The 20,034-nt window shown below is 54.1% G+C and overlaps 2 protein-coding genes across 2 annotated transcripts in view; one reads left to right on the forward strand and one right to left on the reverse strand.

The window, feature by feature from the left end:
• Window positions 1-5,208, forward strand: part of SPTBN5 (spectrin, beta, non-erythrocytic 5) — a 56,037-nt gene extending 50,829 nt beyond the window's left edge. Inside the window, exons 53-61 of the mRNA XM_006831894.1 lie at window positions 1,674-1,870; window positions 1,954-2,158; window positions 2,382-2,576; window positions 3,015-3,170; window positions 3,406-3,617; window positions 3,753-3,909; window positions 4,087-4,263; window positions 4,409-4,516; window positions 5,143-5,208. Coding sequence (XP_006831957.1) covers window positions 1,674-1,870; window positions 1,954-2,158; window positions 2,382-2,576; window positions 3,015-3,170; window positions 3,406-3,617; window positions 3,753-3,909; window positions 4,087-4,263; window positions 4,409-4,516; window positions 5,143-5,208 — 1,473 coding nt within the window. The remainder of the gene's footprint in view (window positions 1-1,673; window positions 1,871-1,953; window positions 2,159-2,381; window positions 2,577-3,014; window positions 3,171-3,405; window positions 3,618-3,752; window positions 3,910-4,086; window positions 4,264-4,408; window positions 4,517-5,142) is intronic.
• A 5,166-nt stretch (window positions 5,209-10,374) lies between these two features.
• Window positions 10,375-18,025, reverse strand: PLA2G4B (phospholipase A2, group IVB (cytosolic)). Its single transcript, XM_006831744.1, has 20 exons — window positions 18,017-18,025; window positions 17,839-17,911; window positions 17,510-17,646; window positions 17,273-17,404; window positions 16,905-16,945; window positions 16,709-16,751; window positions 16,402-16,456; window positions 15,981-16,111; window positions 15,702-15,785; window positions 15,440-15,477; window positions 14,508-14,643; window positions 13,743-13,879; window positions 13,255-13,477; window positions 13,029-13,146; window positions 12,477-12,614; window positions 12,193-12,297; window positions 11,812-11,991; window positions 11,342-11,508; window positions 10,678-10,864; window positions 10,375-10,595 (listed from the first exon to the last, which is right to left on the reverse strand). The coding sequence occupies exons 1-20, from the start codon at window positions 18,023-18,025 to the stop codon at window positions 10,375-10,377; spliced, it is 2,355 nt and encodes a 784-aa protein (XP_006831807.1).
• Window positions 18,026-20,034: the final 2,009 nt, after the last annotated feature.

Below are 20,034 nucleotides of genomic sequence, written 5' to 3' on the forward strand. Positions count from 1 at the left end.
TTAATGCATCAAACTGCAAAGTCATTTGAATTGCAAGGTCAGTGGCTCAAGCTCACCAGCTGCTCCTTGGAAACCATATACAGGGTTGCTATGGATCAGAATCAACTCGATGGCACTTAACAACAACAAAGGAGAATAATAAGAATGAAAAAAATCAGAAGAAAACCCAAGTTATGTGGGACCCCATGAAGAAGAACAACTTACAGGTGATTGGAATTCCAGCACAGAGAAAACTGTCAAAGAGTTGTTGGAAGAAAACTTCCCTAATGTCCTGAAAGATGAGAAAATAAGCAGACAAGAAGCTGAACGAAATCCAAACAGGATAGTTCCCAAAAGAAAATCACCAAGACATAGCATAATTGAACTTTCCAAAATCAAAGACAAGGAAAGAATCCTGGGGAAAACAGATAATTACCTACAAAGGAGAACCAATAAGACTAAGCTCTGATTTCTCAGCAGAAACCATGCAGACAAGAAGGCAATGGGATGACATATAAAAGGTACTGATGCTCAGATTTCATTCCAGACCAAAGCCAAATTTTTAGGTATAGGACCCAGGCAGAAGGACTTTTAAAATCTCTCCATTAGAATAGTTAACGTTATTAATCCATGACAAGTACCAAACACTGGCAAGGATGCAGAGAAAATGGTTCTCTCATACATTACTAGAGGGAATATAGAATCATAAGCTGCTCTAGAAAATAGTTTTGCAGTTTCTTTTTAAAAAAAAAATAATCATTTATTTATCATACAATGAAGCATTCACACTCCTGGGCATTTATTGCAGAAAAATGAAAATGTATGTTCATACAAATATCTGAATGTGATTGTTATAGCAGCTTTATTTGTAGTATCAAAATCTAGAAATAACAAATAGCCCTCAACAGGTGAATGATTGAACAAACTATGGTACATTTATACCATGGAATTCTTATTGTTAATTGTTGTCGAGTTAGTTCCAACACATGGTGACCCTGTGTAGGGTTTCTGAGGAGCAGCTGGTGGGTTTGAACCGCCGACCTTGAGGTTAAGAGTCAAGTGCTTATCCTACAGCGCCACACCTACTCAACAAAAAAAGGCAGTGAACTATAGACACAGCAACAACCTGGATGAATCTCAAGGGTGTTATGCTGAGAGGGGAAAGGCCACTCTCGAGAGGTCACATAAATGTATTTCTGTAGCATTCTCGAAATGACAGACTTAGAGAGCTGGAGAACAGACTAGGACTTGCCCGAGTTAAGGGATGGAGAGAGGATGTGCACCAGGGAGATCTGTGTGGTGATGGGAGAGTTCTGTATTTGAATTGCAGAGATGGTTACACAAATCTACCTGTGATCAAATACCATAGACTTGCACACACACACACAATGTACCAATGCCAGTTTGCAGGTTCTGATATTGTTCTATAACGATCTAAGATGTACCCATTAGGGAAAACTTGGTGATAGATACAGGGGACCACTCTATACTAACTGTGCAACTTCCCGTGGATCTGTAGTTATTTCAGAATAAAATGTTAAAAATACAAACAAACAAAAAAGTACTCCAGGTGATTCTAAAAAGCAGTCAGGTTGAGAACCGGTGTGGTAAAGCTTAAAGCTGAAAAAAAAAAAAAAGCTAGTCTGGAAGACATGGTCCAGGGTAAGCAGCAAATCTCCCTCATGTCACCCTAGCTCCTGGAGGTGGGAGCCTGGCTGGAGGAGCAGGCCTGTGTCCTGGACAGCAAGGACATGGGCCAGAGTGCTGAGGCCACACAGGCCCTCCGACGACGTCTGGAGGTCACCAGGAGGAACCTGGAGGGTTTCCACACACGCATGGAAAGGCTGCAGGAGACAGCTGTGCTCCTAGAGAGCACGCAGAACCCAGACAGGTACAGGGAGTGAGGAGAGGGTGCTCCCAGCTGAGACAGCCAGAGAGGAAAGAGTTACAGTCTGTTTGTTTTCCCTGCTGCAGCCCCAAGGTACTGTCCCAGCTGCAGGCTGTGAGGGAGGCCCACACACAGCTACTGAGGGGAGTGGAGGCACGGGGGCAAGGGCTGCAGGAGCAACTGCAGCTGCACCAGCTGGAGCTAGAGGCTCGGCTCCTCAACTCCTGGCTGGCCAGCAAGGTGGCCACCGCTGAGTCCCAGGACTTCGGGCAGGACCTGGAGGGCGTCGAGGTGGGTCATTCCCAAGCAATCCTGGGGGAAAGAGGATTCAGGCTGGTGAGCAGGGACAAAGAAGATCTGCATTTTGGCATGGAACGGAGGCTGGGGAGTAGGCAGTTCTAGAACCAGGGCTGAGGACCATGAGAACTGTCAGGTCCTGCCAAACTCTTCACGAGTTTCTAGAAAGGCCTGGAACGACTCCAGAGTGACCCTCTGTGACCCCACATCCTTGCAGGTGCTGGAAGAGAAATTTAATACTTTCCAAAAGGAAGTCCAGAGTCTGGAGCAGGCCAAGGTGCAGGCCCTGAGGGAGCTGGCGGGCTCCCTGAAACAGAACATACCCAGGTGCTCTTCCCAGATTGAAGCCCACCAGAGCAGCATCGAGGCCACCTGGGAGAGGCTGGAGCTGGCAATAAAAGCCCGCACAGAGGTGGGCTGAGGGTCATGCAGTCCCGCCACAGATGTGAGTGTGTCCCTTTGCTGTCAATGACAGCAAGTTGTTCCTGTAAGTATGGCTCAGTCCACTGAGCTCCTGATGGGCCTACAGCCCAGAGGACACTGTCTCCTTAGGTCCCAGGCCAACCCTGTCCTCACCCTGGCCTTGTTGGAAGTGCAGCCAGCTCCTCTGGGAAAGCAACCCACTCACTCCAGTAAGCCCGTCTTCCCGTGGTCCCTGCCTCTTGACTTTCTTCATGAGATGTGCATGGAGTTCCCCATGGCCCCACCACTTCATCAGTAACAGCACAATAATTAGGGGATCACACAGGAATCACCAAGCCCACAATCGACTTTGCTCAAAAGGAGGTGGCCCGGAGGCCGTGTCCTAGAGAGCAGAGCCCAGCCTAAAGCAGGTCCACTCTTCCCCCAGAAGCTGGCTGCAGCCCGAGAGCTCCACAGCTTCCACAAGGTAGCAAGTGCGCTCTGGGGCTGGATGCAGGAGAAGGCGGCCGAGATGGAGGGAGCCAGCTGTGGTCATGACCTGGCATCTGTGCAGGCCCTAAAGCAGCAGCACAGCTGCCTGGAGGTGAGGGTCCCAGAGGCAGCCTGTGTGAGCCCCTCCCTGTACACAGGCTAAGGGTAAGGGGGGGGCCTGTCCAAGCCTCTTCACACCCTGCCTGGGCCTCCTCCCGTGAAACCCACATCCCTCCCCTCCCCTGGCCCTGACTTAGCCCAGGTGGTCTGAAGGATCTGTGAGGCAGAGCAGGGCCCACGCTCTTCGAGTGGGGAGAACAAGGCTTGATTGCATGTTCTGTCTGCAGAGAGAGCTGGCAGCTGTGGAGAAGGAGGTGGCTAGGATGGGGATGGCGGCTGGCCAACTAAGCCACACTGCAGCCCAGGAGGGCCTGGGCAAGCGGCTGGCTGAAGTGCAGGAAGCCTGGGCCACTCTGGACATGAAGGCCCAAGATCGGGGTCAGCTGCTGCAGTGGGCTGCCCTGGGCCACACCTTCCTCGGGCGCTGCCGGGAATTGCTGTAAGTGCCTTGGCTTGTAGGATGGGGACACCCTGGCTGGTCAGAACTAGACTGTCCCTCCCCCTGTTCAACTTGTGCCCAGTTCTGCTTCCCTGTTCTGTCCTCCTGACATGGCGCACTACTCCTGTCCCATAGCTCATGGGCTCAAGAGAGGAAGGCACTGGTGTCCTCGGAAGGGCTGGCGGGGACAGAGCCATTGGAGCAGGAAATCACTGAGCTCTGTCTTCGAGCCCAGGACGTGCAGCAGGAAGGGCAGCAGCTGCTGGAGAGCAGCCACTTCATGTCCACAGAGGTGTGAGCAAAGGGTGGAACTGGGGTTGAGCTACAACAGAGCCCTTAGTAGGAGGGGAAGGCCTGGACCAGCGGATCAAGGTCTGGCCTCGATGCCTCTGCTTCCCACTTGTCTGCCAGCTCTGCCCTGCCCAGGCCACTCTACCTGAGCACTCATCTGCAGGTGCCTTCCCCCCAGGTCACAGAGTGTATGCAGGAGCTGGACAGGCAGCTCCAGGGGCTCCGGGAGGCCTGGGCCCTGCATCAAGAGCGCTGCCAGGAGAGCCAGGGCCTGCACGAGCTGCGGCAGACACTGGACCAGGCCGAGGCCTGGCTAGCCTTCCGGGAGGGTCTCCTGCTGGACCCCAACTGTGGGGTGAGTGGCAGCTCTGCCCCTTAGCCGACCACACCATGTGGAGGCTAGCGCAGTGGGCAGATCCTGTGGCTCCTCTGGCTCCCTGGCCACTCAGGCTCTTGACATCCCCAGGAGCAGGACCTCACCCTGACTTGCTTCTTCCTAGCACTCGGTATCAGATGTGGAATGGCTACTCCAAAGGCATCAGGAGTTAGAAAAGCAGCTGACGGCCCAGGAGGAGAAGTTTGCTCAACTCCAGAGGCCAGAGGCAAAGGTGCGGAGAGAAAGGAGTGAGGGCTGAGGAAATGGGAGCATCCTCTGGTCTCAGCCTGCAGTGGGGTCTCCCAGAGTACAGGACCCACAACTGAGCCTCCCTCGGGTCTTCCCTTCCCACTGCAGTGACCTGTCAGGCAGTATTGAGTACAACAGGGCACCACTGTGGGCTCAGATAAGGGCAAGTCTTCGAAGCAGAGCAGGAAGAGGTTAAGAGCACTAAGCAGACAGGAGCTCTCCTGGCATCTGGATACAGGATGAGGCAGTTTTTTAACCTTCTTTTTGATGGGGAGCTGGAGCAGATAAAATTAATATGACATAAAATTCACCATTTTTATTTAAAGTCAACCTATGTGGCTTTTAGTATATTCAGTGTTGTGCAACTATATTCAAATTCCGGAACCCACCCCCACTAAGCAGTCACTAGGGTGGCAGAGATTTGGAGAAAGAGGCTGAGCATGGATCACCTCTCTTCAAGATGGGGCAGGGTTGCTGCAACAGGCAAATGCCAAGGGCCTCCCAGGGGCAGCCCATTGGCCTTCCTCAAGTGGAGGCTAAGATGAGGGGTCTGCAGCCACATGTCCACAGCAGGCTGCACACCCATTGCCACCACCTTCACCACTGCAGGCGGCAGGAGCCCAGAAGGGAAGGGACTGTGAGGGTGAGGGCTCCCACTCTTCAGCCAGCACCTGAGCTGGGGGAGGGGGGAGGGCATCAGAATTATGGATGGGGAGACCTGGTCAGTCTCCCAGAGTGGACCTGTTCTCTGTGTGGGTCCAGACATCTCTTTGGCCCCCATCTTGCATTTTCAGGATTCAAAGCGTGCCCCCACCATGGAGGGGGTTTGGGAGCAGCCCCTGCCTGGAGGAAGGCAGGTAAGTACTGGAATATTCCTTCCCCTCTGGATTTGCCAAGAGGCTCAGGTGGATGATCTGGGCCTGGCTCCCATGACGCATGAACTCTTTGGGCGCTATAACCACCACTCATGGGCAGTTTGGCTCCTTGAGACCTCATCACAGTTTCTTTCCCCACTTCCGTCTCCTCGTCTTGGTTTCCCTGTAAGAGCTGTTCCCTGATGAATGAAAGAAGCTTGGTGGTAAAGTCCTACTCTTGTGACATTGGGTTGTACTGGGTCGTTATGAGTGGGAATCAATCAACAGCTGGACAGGATGCAAGGAAAAGTGCCAACAGCTACAGAAGACTCCAGGGTAGAAGGAGGGCTCATAGTCCTTGGGTAGGCTGAGGAAAGGAACTGGTGGAGAGGGAGCATGGTGACCTAGGAAGAGGTGGGGAATGAAGGAGTAGGGTTCCTGTGGACCCAAGAGTTGAGGCCAGGGTTGAACTGTGAGGGGACACTTCATCCTCTGAGGCAGGAGGAAGAGAGGAAAGGCCAGATATGGTGGGTATAGATTTGTTTGAACAGGAGCTGCTTTCCAAGTCATACATCTGTCATTATTTTGGGGAGCGCGTGGCTCCATATGATAAGCACTGGACTGCAAACCACAAGGTCCACAGTTCAAGCCTGCCAGCCTCAAAGTCAGTGGTTCAAACCCACCTCAGAAACACCATACAGGGTCACTATGAGTCAAAACCGACTCAAAGGTACTTAACAATAAATCATTACTTCATTAAAAACATTTGCTTCTATCTCTTTCAATTGGTCTTTCTTCATCTAGAACAAAGAAGTCTGAAGAAAATCAGGTGAGTCTACAGGACACTTCACTACCCTGAGACTAGATCTATATGGTGGCCAGCTGTCACTACCGACTGCTCTGATTGTAATGACAACACAAAGTACCTGAGACCATGGCCCTTGGACACCTTTCGAACCTGGAACTGAACCTATTTCCAGAGATCACCTTCCAGTCAAACCATAAACAAGTCTATAAAGTGAACAAGCAACACCTGTGAGGAACATGCTTCTGAAAACCACCCACTATATGAGACCAAAGGGCAGTATTTGCCCAAAAACAAAGTTCCGAAGGCAAGAAGGATGAATGGAAGCAGAGAACCAGGGAGGAAGCGGGAAGATTGTTACACTGAAAGGATTACTGTCAGGAAACAAAGTGTATACAAATTGTTGAATAGGAAAGGAGCTTGCTTTGTAAACTTTCAACCATACCATAATGTTAAAACAAAGTCATCTCTACATTAAATGTTTTCTGTGTTAGTACAGCCTAGATCAGAGACATTGTGTGAGGCATAGATCTAAATGTACTAATCTATAAAGTTTCTCTTAACAGAACTAAAGGAATGAATTTGTGCCTGAAAAAAATTAACCAATCTGGTCTCTGATTTTCTTCTCTGCTGGGATACTAGTTTGGTCCAGTCATTTTCCTGGGAACCTCACCCAACCAGACCAGGATTGACTCTTCACAGCCCAGCTCATGTTCCTGGGAGGCCTTGTTGGGGGAGCAGTGGAGGCAATGTGGGCAGGGCTGGAGGAGCCCAGAAGGAAGAGAGTGAGGGGGTCACGGTGCCCCTGCCTTTCTGAGGAGACTCAGAAAGTAGCTTCTGTAACCACCCTTGACCTCAAGGAAGCACAGTATGGGAGGCCAAGGGATCGCCGTGGCAGGAAGCACATTTTCTCTTTAAGGAGAAGATCACATGGGATCAAGAGAGACTGACTCTGGGGACACATGACTCAGGTTCATCTCCTGTGGCCAAGGGGGCTGGAGGCAGAGGTCCTCAGGGAAGGCAGTGTTGACCCCTTGCTGTCTAGTACCAAGTTGAGCAGCAGGGTAGAGCACCTCCTTTCAACACCATCAGAAGGGCAGGCTGACATCTCGCTATGAGACCTCATCAGCACCAAAGGTGGGTTCTAAGGGCAGACTGAAACCGAGCTCTAAGTGCCACTGGCTTTCTATTATCTCTAGCCTGAGAGGTAGGTGAGTATACTGTCTTTTCAGTCAAGGAATTGAAGGCCCGGAGAGGTGATGCTACTTGCCCATATGGTTATGGCTAGGTGGTGTTGGGCAAGGAATATAGAGTCAGGGGGTGGTTCCACATAGAGGTTGAGGGCCATCACTATAGGAGTCTGCTCTTCTGAGACTGGCCTGAACCAGCCCCTGACTCTATACTCTCCGCATTGTTCCTCCTGTTGGGTCCTGGGGGACTCCTCTAAGCTTTTTGTCCCCACGGGGCTCTGACCACCACCACAGTGGTCCAGCCTGGCTCTACATCAGGAACAAGACACCTTGTTGACCACTTCCTCTCATGATGACCATAGCTGGGCAGGTTTCCAGATGGAGGGTGTGTGTTCAGAGAATGCTGAGTTAGTGGGGGCTCCATCCCTGATCCTCTTTCCACCTTTCTTCTCCCTGGATTCTTCAATGTCTCTGTCCCCTTGGTCCCTCCAGTACAGTGTCTCAGCATTCCAGATTGTTTCCTCCAGACTGACTCTTTCTAAGCTCATGAGTCTGTTTTGTAAGAGGGAGGATGCACTAGGGAAACCTCCCTGGACGCCCAGCCTAGGATGTTCTGCTGCATGGAAGTCTTGACACACAGGTATGCCCAAAGCTGTGCCAAGCCTTCAGAAGGTACATGTGCCAAGTTAGACTGCTAGGGCTGTGCCAGAGCTAATGGTTGTTCTTGCCCTGCCCTGCAGGCCAGAACTCACAGCCAGACCTCTCAGCGGGCCAGCCCAGTGAGAGTGTTGCTCAGTTCAGGCAAGGCACCTGGCAAGGAGAGTGGGGGCCCAAGCTCCAGAATGGCAGAAGCACTGCCCACCTCAGCACATGGCCCTAGGACTCAGGCCTACTCCGCTGGAGTAGGTAACCATTGATTTGACCCTCTCCATACTGCTGGGTTAGAGAGCCCTAACATTCAGGTGCCAACCCCTGGTCATTCTGAAGTGGGAGAGCAGGTTCCCTTTCACCAGATTCAACTCAGGGGTCACTCCACTGGGGTCCTGCCAGCACCCTTCCCTAACTCACTAAGTGTTTGTATGTGTACAACCATCCAGAGACCCATGCAGCCCTTCAAGTTCCTGCAGACTGCTCCTGCCAAGAAAGCCACACTCGGCTCTGAATGTCTTTCCCACTCAGGCCAAACCCATAATAAAGGCAGCCTGGGTTTCCCTTTGCATATTACTAGAAACTTGCTCAGATAGGACCCCTGCATTCTGCATCCTTTGGTCTGCCTTCTCTTCTTCCCTCCAAGACGGAGCATTTGTTTGTGTGGCAGCCAGTTGCCACCGCAGCCCCAGCTGGTCCCCCTGCTGACTGCCACAGTCCCTTCCTGCTTTCCCTTTCCAAAGACCCAGTCCCCCTCCGAGGGAAAAAGGGAGCCTCCAGGTGGTAGGGAAGAGCCAGGATCAAAGTCCACTGATGGCAGAGGTAACGTGGGGACCAACTGGAGACAGATGTGTGTGAAAGCATGGGAACAAACGGCTCTCACTTGGGTTCCTGTCTCTTCTTACAGACCCAGGCATTTGGATGCTCAACCACTTCACTGCAGCTCTTTCCCACCAGTGGACAAGGGGACACTTAGGACTGGAGACAGGAAAATGTAAGTGAAGATTTCACAGGGTCCCCAGGCCATGAGCTGAGATCATGTTCTCTCTCACACACACACACAGGAGGCAGCCAGGGTCATGCTCTCTGAGGTAATTATCCACATCCACGCCCACACCCACAGGGACCACAGGTTCCATTTTATGAATCAGGTGATGTGTTGAATTCAGCCTTGTGATGGACACAGTGGCTATTGGGAAGCCATTTCTTCTCTTCTATGCCTTTCGCCCTGTGCTCAGTGTAATGTCTGAGTCTCTCGGCCAGGGCAGACACATGAAGCAGACTGGGTCATGAGAATCAAGGCGGTTATCTCCCACCCACCCCACACAATCGTGTGCTCTTAGTAAGGATGCCACACATAATGCTGGAAGAAAGTGGGATGCAACCAAGGGGCCAGAGGGTGGGGCACATGTGTCTAGAGAAGATTCTGGGATGGCTGAGCCCTAAATTCACTGTTTCCCTGTTCTTCCGACAGATATGGGCGCAGAAATGATGCCATAATGCTGGCCCCTTTCTCTAGCTCATCTAGCACCAGGTGTGGTCCCCACAACTGCAAGGCAGAAAGCAGCCCTGAGTCCATGGCCTTACCCCTGGCAGAGGACAGGCATATTGGCCGTCATTGCCTGAGTCTGCCCCACAGGTCAGGGGGCACCTCCAGGCCAGCTGGCCCCTCTAATGGTCACTTCCTGCTTGTAAATGGTGGCACTGGGCACAGAGACCGGGGTGTGAGCCAGATGCCCACCTCTTCAAGGGAAGCCTACGTAGACTGGTTAGCACTTCACAGTACCTGGGGAGACACTTTGTTGGCTTGTTTTTAAAGCAGTCTTTGCAATGTACAACCAAGCGCCTATAATGGCATGCCCTGTTAGCAGCAAGGACAGACACCCTTAGACACCGCTGCACCTGGGTATGAACCTCTGTGATGTACAGAGCACACTGCTGCACTTATACAAGTACTCCAAGCTCTGAGGAGGGAGGAAGGGAGAAGAAACATGAGCATCTCCATCCCTGGGGGGCCCAGAACCACTGCACCCACCTCTCACCCTTGCTTGAAGAAGAGACCCACTTTGGCCCACTCTTTGGGGACCGTGGCCTCCTGACAGAGAGGGGCCCAGTCCTTGTGTCCACAGCCCTCACTCTGCCAGGGGCCTGATGCTCAAGACTGGACTCTTGACAAGGTTGCTGGCAGATTCAGTCCCACGTCACACCTGCGGTATCCTGGGCATACGGCTTCATTGAGCCCCAGTGGGAATGGAGACATGAAGGAGCCATACAAAGTCTGAGAGGCCCCAACTCCACCTGAGCACCAGGCAGACAGAGGCAGGACAAGGGCCTCTGTGGGCCGTCACTCGGGCTTGCGCTGCCTGCGTTGTCGTCTCCGCAGCACAGCCTCACGCAGGGCAGCCAGCAGTGACTCCCGGTTGTTACAAATATTGTAGTGCGTCAGGCCCAGCAGTTTGTCCACGTTCTCTTGGCTGTAGGTCACCTTCGAATAGTGGTAGGGGGAGTCGGATGGAGACAGGTTGACCTGCCCCGCTTCCTGTTCCTCAGGCGTCCTCAGGACCCCTGTGTAGAGAGAGTGCAGCCTGGGTATGGGGTGGAGGACCGGGCTGGACTCATCAGTGGAGAGGCGGGGGTGGGGACTCACCAGGGGCAGAGTGCTCCTGGTAGGAGTTGTTGGTCAGCGGGAAGTGCAGAATGATGGGGGCCTCAGGGCAGGTGGGGTCCGAGAACTTGTGGCACTCCTGAGGCTGGTGCTCCTCCTCAGGGCTCGGCGAGATGGGTGGGAATGGGATGCCCTGCTCCTGGCAAAAGTGGCCCACCAGCTGCAGCTGCTGCAGGAGGCACACAAGGGGCATCAGAGGAATGGGACTAGACTCCCTATGTCTTCCGTGCTGGGGTGTGTGAACATGGAGAGTCATTAAAGGCACATGGACTTAGTGCCTGGTGCCAAGTCAAAGACAGTGGACCCAACAGTTAGGCCTGACCTGGACACCTGTGGCTGCAGCTCCTCAGGAGCCACGGAACTGGGCTGGGCTCTGAAACTGGGAGGTGGAGCCTTCACCCCAGATCAACAGAGAAACTAAAAGCAAGGGGTCCCAGAGGTGCAGCAGATAAGTCACCAGCTTCTCCAGCTTCTTGGACCAGAAAAGGTTCCCGTGGTGATGATGAAGAAAACCCACTGTTCTAGTCACGTGGGTTGTTGCTGCCACTGCTAAGGGAAGCTTCAGGGTGGGCCTCTCCAGGGCCCGGGCCCACCCATCACCTCCCAGCCTGTCCCAGGCTCCCAAGTGCCACTTGTCAGGCCCGACCTGAAAGGCTCCTTGGAGGTTGTAGTCAAGGGACAGGATGAGGTCCACTTCCCGTGTGGGCTGTAGGAGGGGCGGGAGGCTGGTGTTGACAAAGTAGCCCACATCCAGCAGACAAAGGTAGAGCTCCGCAGGCGTCAGCTGGTTAGGGAGCCCATCCAGTTTGGTGGCTGGGAAAGTTTAGGGGGAGGGAGAGAATAGGCAGCCGTAAATGATGCTGAGGTACCAGGCTCCTCCAGTCAATGGCAACCTGTGCCCTCTGGCCCCAGCCTCAGCTAAAGCAGCCCCTGCACTGAGGCAGCCCACATCCCCAGCACATGGAGAAGGAAGAGACCAGGGATCGAATTCTGCCAAGCACCCCATGGAAACAAACTCAGGTGTCAGGGAGGATGGGGAGTTCGAGAGTACCTAACCCCAAGACCTAAAGCTTTGGGAAGACTTGGAGAGCTAGCATGGGGCAGAAAAGCACATACATTTCCAGGTGGAGAAGTGGGGATGCTGGAAATAGTCTTTGTGGAAATGGAGGCCCCGCAAGAAATTGTGGGTGGTCTGGGCAAGTGGGCGCCGAGTCAGGAGGTCAGTGAAAAACTCTGCTATCCTTCCAGTCATGCTGGGCGGCTCTTGTATCTTCACAATAGGAACTTGCTCCTTGTCTGCAGTCAGAGGGTGGTGGGAGGGGAGAATGGGCTCCTTCGGCAAATGGGGACCCCTGGGTGTTTATCCCAATCTCTAAGGCTAGTGATGCTAAAGGGAGAGCAGCAGAGCCCCCTCAAGGGCCTGGGGGCCACCCCCACCCCCAACAGAGTCCCAACTGGCTGCACCTTTGCATCTTGACAAGGAGCCCAAGCACCTACCCAAGGTGGCCTGATTCTGAGTCCAGCGGTCCCAGAACTGGCGGGGATCTGAGGACCAGTATAAGCTGTCCTGGAGACTGGCTGCGTATAGGTTGGTCCAGATACCTGGGAGAGCAGACATGAGGGGAAGAGAGTTCCCTATCACAACCTGACCCTGCCCCACTGCCTATTCTAGACCAAGGAAACATCTCAATGATGGATGTGGGGTGTTGAGGGCCCATCAACTCCCCCACACCCACCCTTCCCTCACATCCTGGTTTCTCCAGCCTTCCACAACCCCTCACCTTCCAGGAAGCAGATGCGGGACTCAGGGAGCCGCTTCATCAGTCGCCCCATGAAGAACTCGGAGTTGAAGAGCTCAGAGGGGATGAAGGCCCCATACTTGGGGAAGCCCACCTCATAAGGTGAGAACTCGCACCACTCTGGGAGGAGGCCACATACTCTCAGCCATGGGGTCCGAACCTAAGGGCCCTCCACCAACCACCGCAGGGATTCTACACCTGGTGAAAAGGAGGCTCAGGCCTAACTTGCTAGGATTTTGGGCATGAGGCCTGAGGCCCTTGACCCCTCTGAAACCCAAATGACTCTGGGTTAGGGTTAGGACTGACAGATTCATGGGACCTGGGCAAGAGAGAAGGTGGGTGTAAAATGTGGCGCTGTGCATTTATGTGCCAGACTGCAAAGTCGTTTGAACTGCAAGGTCGGCAGTTTAAGCTCACCAGCTGCTCCTTGGAAACCCTATACAGAGTCACTATGGGTCGGAACTGACTCGACGGCACTTAACAACAACAACATGCAGGACCAGTTACCTCCTTCTCTGCTCCCAGACCACTCACCTCCAAATTCAAAGGTGGACAGGTTCTGCTCCTTGGTGTTGAGGGCACAGTAGATAGGAAGAGGGTTCTGGCCGTGACTCAGGGCCTCCCGCTGCTCTGAGAGTTTGTGGTCATGGGGCTGGGGGGGAAGATGACTTGAACTTAAACCCAGTGTGTCTCAGTGCTACTGCCCATCTCCAGGCCAGGCCCTGGCTTTGCCCCTCCCACAGGCAGCCCCTTCCTGTACCCCATCGTGCAGCATGGCCTCACTAATGAGGGCCCACAGGTTGGTGAAGCAGGCTGGGTAACCTAGGCGGGCTCGCTCAGCCAATTCCTGCCGGTATCGCTGCAGATGGCTGGGAGCCAGCACACCCAGCTTGCTCTTGGTCACCTGGGTCTTCAGCAATTCAATGGGTCCAGCCAGGTCCTTCTGAGACCACTCTGGGTCCTTGTAGAGGTTAGCTAAGGTCCTAAGCAAAGCAGGGAACAGGGAAGGGGCCTGTTACTCAAGGATTCCATCTAGACTTCACAATCCTTGGGCTTTGTATTTCAGGACAACAGCCTAGCAGGCACCTTCCAAGAAATTCAGGGCCAGAGCTGAAGCCAACTCAACAAAACAGCAAGTCCCCAAGGGGCCCTTGAGCACACTTCTCCCTGGACACACACATCTTCCCAGCCCTTCCAATCTGGTCTGACTCATTCCCCCCTGCAGGTCCCTGCACTCAACCTGCTCACCAGGTGGAGCCTGAAGTCCCCGTGATGTAAGAGATGCAATCCAAGAGGCCCAAGTCCCTTAGGCCGGCCAGCTGCCCATATAGGGAGGTCATTGCCCGGATCCCTCCACCAGTAGCCATGACAGCTACCACTGGGACCTGGAAGAGAATATGCAGCCAGGCTCAGAGAGGCGAAAGCAGCAAGGTACTCAGCTCTCCTCCCAGCCAAGGTCAGTCAAGAGCTGCTCTGGGTCTTGGACCAGGTCTGAGTATGCTGGCCAGTCTGAGGAGTGTCTTGTCCAAACAGCCTCCCTCACCAGGGTTGGTCTTCTCAGGTTCTGAGAACTCATGGAAAAACAGACCTCACAAGCCGAGTCTTTACTTCCTCACTTATAGAGATCACTTTCCAGAAGCCCCAGGCCCACCTCAAAAGCCCCCCCATATAGACATCGCTCCCCCATTTGCAAGTAGAGTTCAATTATCCAGGAGATGACCAGGTCAGCAGATAGCCCTTATATCAGATGTCCACTGATTCATTAAACAGGGCCCAATCTTAAAACCAGCACCAAACCAAGGACCAAAACCAAAGAAACAGAAAAGCTATCTCAGGTGGCGGGGAATGGGAAGTGGAATTGGAGAACTAGATGAGAGGTAGGCACAAGCCCAGCTTGGTACCATTCCTGGTTTGATTAAGGAACAGCTCGAGGTCCAGCCAGTTTAGCACTCAGCTCTGGGTTTGGAGCCCAAGCAAGCCTTGAACGCCCACTCTCCAGCCCAGCCCTCAGACCTCGTCTTCCTGCAGGTCTCCCTCCAGCTGCAGAGCCTGCTTCAAGGCCTTGGCCACCACCTGTTTTCTCCTGCTCAGGAAGGCCTGCTCCTCTGTGCAGGGCCCACAGCCCAGGCGCACGGCCAGTTCCCCTGGTCTGCGTGGGGAAGAAGGGACCATGAGGCAGTGCTCAGCCTCGTCAGAGAAGAGCCCAGTTCCATCTTTCTCTCCTGTCCTCCCTCTAACCTTCTTCTCATTCCTGTTCCCAAGACCCTGAAGTTTAACATCTGTGGAGTGTGAAGCAGGGGAGGTGAACCCACACCCACACAGACACACTCGGGAACACGGTAGAGATAAGTCAAAGGACAGGGAGTCAGGGTAACAAAGAAGGCCCTGGGCTGGACCCAACACCTGGTCAATCCCACCTTGGAGCCTCAGCTTCTCCTCCTCACCCTGCCAGGTGTGAAAACCACCACAAAGGAGATGGAAATGAAGGAACAACTGTCTTTAAGACTGGGATTCTTACTCTCCCAAACACAAGGAAGGCCAGCAAAGACATCTCATCTTATCTCATAAGGTTATTTAAGGTCCGTCCTCACAGCTTACAACCAAATGGGTACAGTTTCTTCTTTCCTCTCCAGGTCTCCTTGTCTTCTCTGTGCCTCAAACTATGGTATTCTCCTCAATTTCCCAGTTTTCCAGCCGAACATTTATCAAGTGCTTCTCTTAAGCTAGGCACACATTCCAGGCAGTGAAAACAGACAGAGAAGTTGAAGGGTTAAGAAAAGACCCTTTATCTTCTGAGCATGCTTCCAGGACTCTGTGCTCCATGCTGTTTGCAAACCCTGGCCCTCTCCCATTATCCCTGTGGCTCCTGCAGGCCTGCCCAGTCAGCTGCCCTCTCCCTGGCTACTTTCCCAACTGACGTTTCCCATTCTTGCCTAGACTCTCACCCTTCTTCTTTCTTCAGCTCCACCTTCATCAGAGGCTCCTGAAAACCATGAATACTCCAGTCACAAAGGTGGGTCACCTCCATCCCAACTCCATTACCAATGATGTGCCCACGCTCTTCCCTTACGTCCCAACCAGCTCCACGGGGATGCTCCCCCCATAGCCTGGCCCGAAGAGATGCACTGTGAGAAGAGGCCAGTCAGTTCCCAACCTGAGGTCCTGCCCTGTCCCGACATCTAGCTCTTCTCCTCTGCTAACAAATACCTGGGACGTGGGGAAGACAAGCCTCACCAGCTGGCCCGATGGCAGGGCCTTCAGTGGCACCTTCAGTTGCTCTTGAGGGGCATTCTGCAGGGAACAAAGGAAGTAGACCTGAGGGTTTCTGTCCTTCCATGACTAACAAGGACTGAGGAATGGCAGCAAGGCAGGACTCAGGGCAGATTTCCACCTCAGAGGGTGAGCAGAGGCAAAGGCTGGAGGGGGTACCTGGGAAAGGCAGCTAACCAGTTTGGGGCCCCACTCCGGGAGAGCCAAGTACACTACCTGCAGATGGATACTCAGCTCTTGCTCCCAGCAGGTTGGAAAGTGGAAGCAGACAGTGCCCGTGCCCGCGGAGGCCTCCTGTGGACCCTCACAGGACCCAGGAACCACAAGTTGAACTTTGCCCTCTGATTCTAGAGACAGAAACCAAGGCAAAGAGGCTGGAAATGGCTTCCTGCCCACAGAGGTGCTTCCCTCTCCTCGGGCCCAGGTGTAGGCTGGGAGACTGCCCGCACCACAGCCCCCCTCTGAAAAGGTAAAGCCCAGATCCTGGGAAGCTCCAAGACAGATTCTCTGCCAACCTCTGCTCCAGCCTTAGGGCACTGAAGGCAACTAGTGTAAGATTCCCTCCAGGGTGGGCAGCTTAGAAGGGGGAAGACGAAGGCCAAGGGTCAGGGCTGGCCCAGTGGGCTGGTGGACTCACCCTTCTGGTCCCCTGCCTCCTCCAGTTGCACATGCAAGCAGGAGAGCTCCCGGGCCTGAGGCATGAAGAGAGCCCTCAGATATCAATCCTTCCCTGTCCTCAAGGACCCCCAACCCTCCTAGCACACTGCTTCCTGTGCCTCAGCACCCACTGCCCCAGCCCCACATTACTGGACATTTCTTGAAATTGGATCTTTTTGAGGTGTTGGAATTCTGAAGCCCCTGCAAACTCAGCTCTGCTCTTGATCAGGCAAGCTGCAGGCCCAAAGGAGAAGCCAGAAGGCATGAGAGAGGGGCCCCAGACTCACCACCAAGATACCATTGCTGATGAGCTGCTCCACACAGTCCGGCCTGGAAAAAGCCCAGGGAGCCTCACGTGAGTGCAGGCTGTATCCCCCAAGGAGACCTGGCCAGTCCTCCCCAGGGAAGGTGCCAGCTCTGGGGCTCTGACCTTCCCAGAGGGAACACTCCCACCCCAGAACTCCCCTGTGGTTCCCAACTCACAGACTCTGCAGCCGAAATTCCACTTCCAGCCGCTCCTCACCCTGGAGACAGAAAGAAGTTAGAAAGGGTGAGATGTGTGTGTGGTTTTCAGTGTGTATATGTGCAGATTCCAACCCAGAAACAGGAGGGGTGCTGAGGTTTCCCCAAGAGGAGGGGTGGGGAAGGCTGCCCCTTGAATTAACCCAGAGTTAGGGCAGAGACCACTCCTCCATGAAGAGTAGCTCCTGGATGACAAAGTCCTCTGGCGGCCCAGGGAGCCTGGTCCACTTGGAGTTTGACAAAAAGAAGTTCTCTAAACAAGAGTGGCCTTTATGTAGCCCTCCCTCCAAAGCAGCTCCCTGTCTGGAGCCCTCAGCTGCACAGCTTGCCTGAGGGCTCAGTGAGAAGCTCTGGCGCTGGAACTCCCCAGTCCTCAGAGTCCCTGTATCAAACAGCACCGACAACACGGGGTCATCCTTGGTCAGTAGATCCTGGTCAAACACTTTCAGTTCCACTATGTTCTGGAAGGGGAGCAGAGTGAGGACTGCAGGGAAGATGGGAAGGATGGGAGGGAGCAGGGCAGGGGCAGGCAGGAGGAGCTGGGAGTGGACGGTGAGCAGACCCACCTTGAGCTGCCTGTGGATGCGGAAGTGAAAGCTCTGGTTCCAGATGGGACTTCTGGAGTTCTTGACTGTGCGGGTCTGAAGTCTGTGGCTGCAGGCCGTGGGCAGCCACAGAGTCACATAGCAGTCTGAGGGGGTCACTGCAGGGAGGAATGACCGCCTGATGATAGCCGAGAGCCCAGCCTCCTAGAGTCCACCATGTAGATGGAAGGCCGGGCAGAGCCCCCACCTCCCAGGGCCTCTCTGTAGGACAAGCCCTACTTGCATCTCCTCCCTCTTTTCCTGCACCACTGGGACTCCAGCTGCAATTCTAATCTCCTCAGTAGACTCACCTAGGTCTCTGGAGGGGAGGCCATGGGCCTGCAGGACACGAATGGTGAGCAGACAGGTCCCGGGAGCCTTGGCCTGCAGAGCAGGGAGCAGGGGGTAAGGCTTGCTGCAGGTTCATGGGGCCAAAGGCTGCCAGGGATGGAAAGGAGGCTGGGGCACCTCTGAGACCTAACTCTGCACCAAAGCCATCCAGGCACAGCCCTGCCCTCCACCCCATCAGAATTCTGAAGCTATAGGAGATACAGATTTCCATAAAATCTTACGTAACACCTTGTGTCAGGTTCTGTTGCAAGGCCTTCACATACATTATCTCCACCAACAAAGCAACCCTGTGCGTGGCTAGTACTTATTACATTAAAGCCTCATGAGGAAGCTGAGGTACAGAAAGGCTAGGTAGTAACCTGCCCGAGGTCCAGAGCAAGGACTGGAAGAAACCCAGTCAGGCTAGCTTGAGTTTTGCTTTCAACCCCCACCCTTACCTGTTCTGTCTCCTGGCACAGTATCCTTTAGTCTTTCCACCCTTGCCCTTGCTAAGCAGCTTTGAGGGTTGTCTTGGGTGGTAGATGTAAGGTCATAGAGAGAGAGGAAAAGGCCTGTTGGTCTAAGAACCTACTCCCTGTACTTTCCACCCCTATCAGGGGACAATTCTGGAATGAGCTCTCTGCTAGTATAGGTTCAGCAGGCACCAGCTCAGAGGGCCCACAGATGGCCAAGTCCTAGCCTCTCCAGGCTCTCTAAGGTCAGGATAATGGTTTTCCCTGGAGGATCCATCCAGAACCATCCCGGATGTGCCAGGGCAGAGAAGCCTGTGCCAACTCGTCCTTCCTCCGCCGCAGGGAAGCCCCAAATGGATGGAGTCCTGGGAGCTCCTGGGTGGAGGCAGAATCCAGGACGTTCCTCCATCTTGTCAGTCCCGGGTCCCCACAGGCCCATCAACTGAGTCAGAGGGAGCAGCAGAGCACTCCTTCCCTCCGGGGCCCCAGTAGAGCAGTTGGAAGCTTCCCTCAGTACCTGGGAACTATGTCGAGGTCACTGCTAGGGCAGGAAGAACAGGAGACGGGCCCCCAGCCCAGTATCTGTCCCTTGCCTCGCTTCTGTTTACTGCTCTGGCCCAGGACTGGCAAACATACCCTTTATGCCTGGAGAAGACCAAAGCCCCAGTCCCTCCTGAGAAACAGCATTAACCAGGGCTCAGGTAGGGGTCAGCATGGGGCCCAGTGCCCTGCCAGCCTTACCAGAGCCATGAGGTTAGGAGTCCTCAGGGGCGAGGAATGGCAGGCAGCAGCTTCTGGACCACGGACTGTCAGATTTTTAACCAAGATCCAGGGGTGTCCCAACTCTTCTCTGATCCCTCCCACCTGACTCTTCTGCTCCGCCCAAGCCCCACACCCACTCCTAGACCAGCCACCTGTCCAGGAAATGAGGCACCTCAGCCTGGACTGGAGCCATCAGCCCCTATGTGTGGGCTGCTTCCCCTACCCCTGCCCCAGGTCCCAGAAAGACCCAGTTCTCCCAGGCTACATCATCTGCGCCCCCCCCACCACCACCACTTGACCCTGATCTCCCAGGTCTTATCCCAAGGAGGGAGGCTACCAGGAGTGCTTGTTGCCTGGGGCTAAGCAGAAGGAAAAGGAAGGTGCAGTGTGAGGGGCCACTGAGGTCTGAGAAGCAGGGGTGGCCTTTCAGAGCAGAGGCAAAGGGAAGAGCTGAGCCCCCCATCAGCAGGGCCTTTTGCAACTTCCTGGTACCGGTAGGACAGGAATGCCCAGTCTTGGCTGAAGTGCTGAGCCAATCGGAGAGGAGTGCCTGGGGGCCCTATCATCATCTGGCAGGGGAGTGGCTCTGTTATATAAAACATCTTCAAAGCCAGGTGCTGCGCTGCCCCCATCCTCAAAGATGGGTGCTGAGTGGCTCAGGTTGAGGCCTCTGGTTGGCACTTGGAAGAAGGGAGGCTCTCCTGTCTCAAGAGCCTGGTTTGTTGCAGGAGAGAATCTAGTAAGGAGACCTAGTCCTTCTGCAAAGGAACCCAGGAGGGCTATGTGCTCCCATCCTCCCTGGGCTTATTGTGGGAGGTTACCCCAGGGCCCTGATCCCACCAGCTACACTGAAGCTGGGGGAGGAGAGGCAAAAAGGCCAGGGCAAAGCCAGCTCTAGGACAGAGAGTTCCAACATCAGAGACTGGGGTGGGGGCTGTGGCG

The sequence above is a fragment of the Chrysochloris asiatica genome, unplaced genomic scaffold (genome assembly GCF_000296735.1).
Source record: "Chrysochloris asiatica unplaced genomic scaffold, ChrAsi1.0 scaffold00004, whole genome shotgun sequence".
Lineage (NCBI taxonomy): Eukaryota > Metazoa > Chordata > Mammalia > Afrosoricida > Chrysochloridae > Chrysochloris > Chrysochloris asiatica.

Excerpts from the sequence above, each read along its gene's own strand:
- PLA2G4B (XM_006831744.1), bottom strand. Across the intron at positions 16,112-16,401 it reads GGAGGCAGGGGACCAGAAGG|AATCAGAGGGCAAAGTTCAA; the intron begins GTGAGTCCACCA and ends TTCTGTCTCTAG. Across the intron at positions 14,644-15,439 it reads GAGCTGAAGAAAGAAGAAGG|ACCAGGGGAACTGGCCGTGC; the intron begins GTGAGAGTCTAG and ends TTCCCCACGCAG.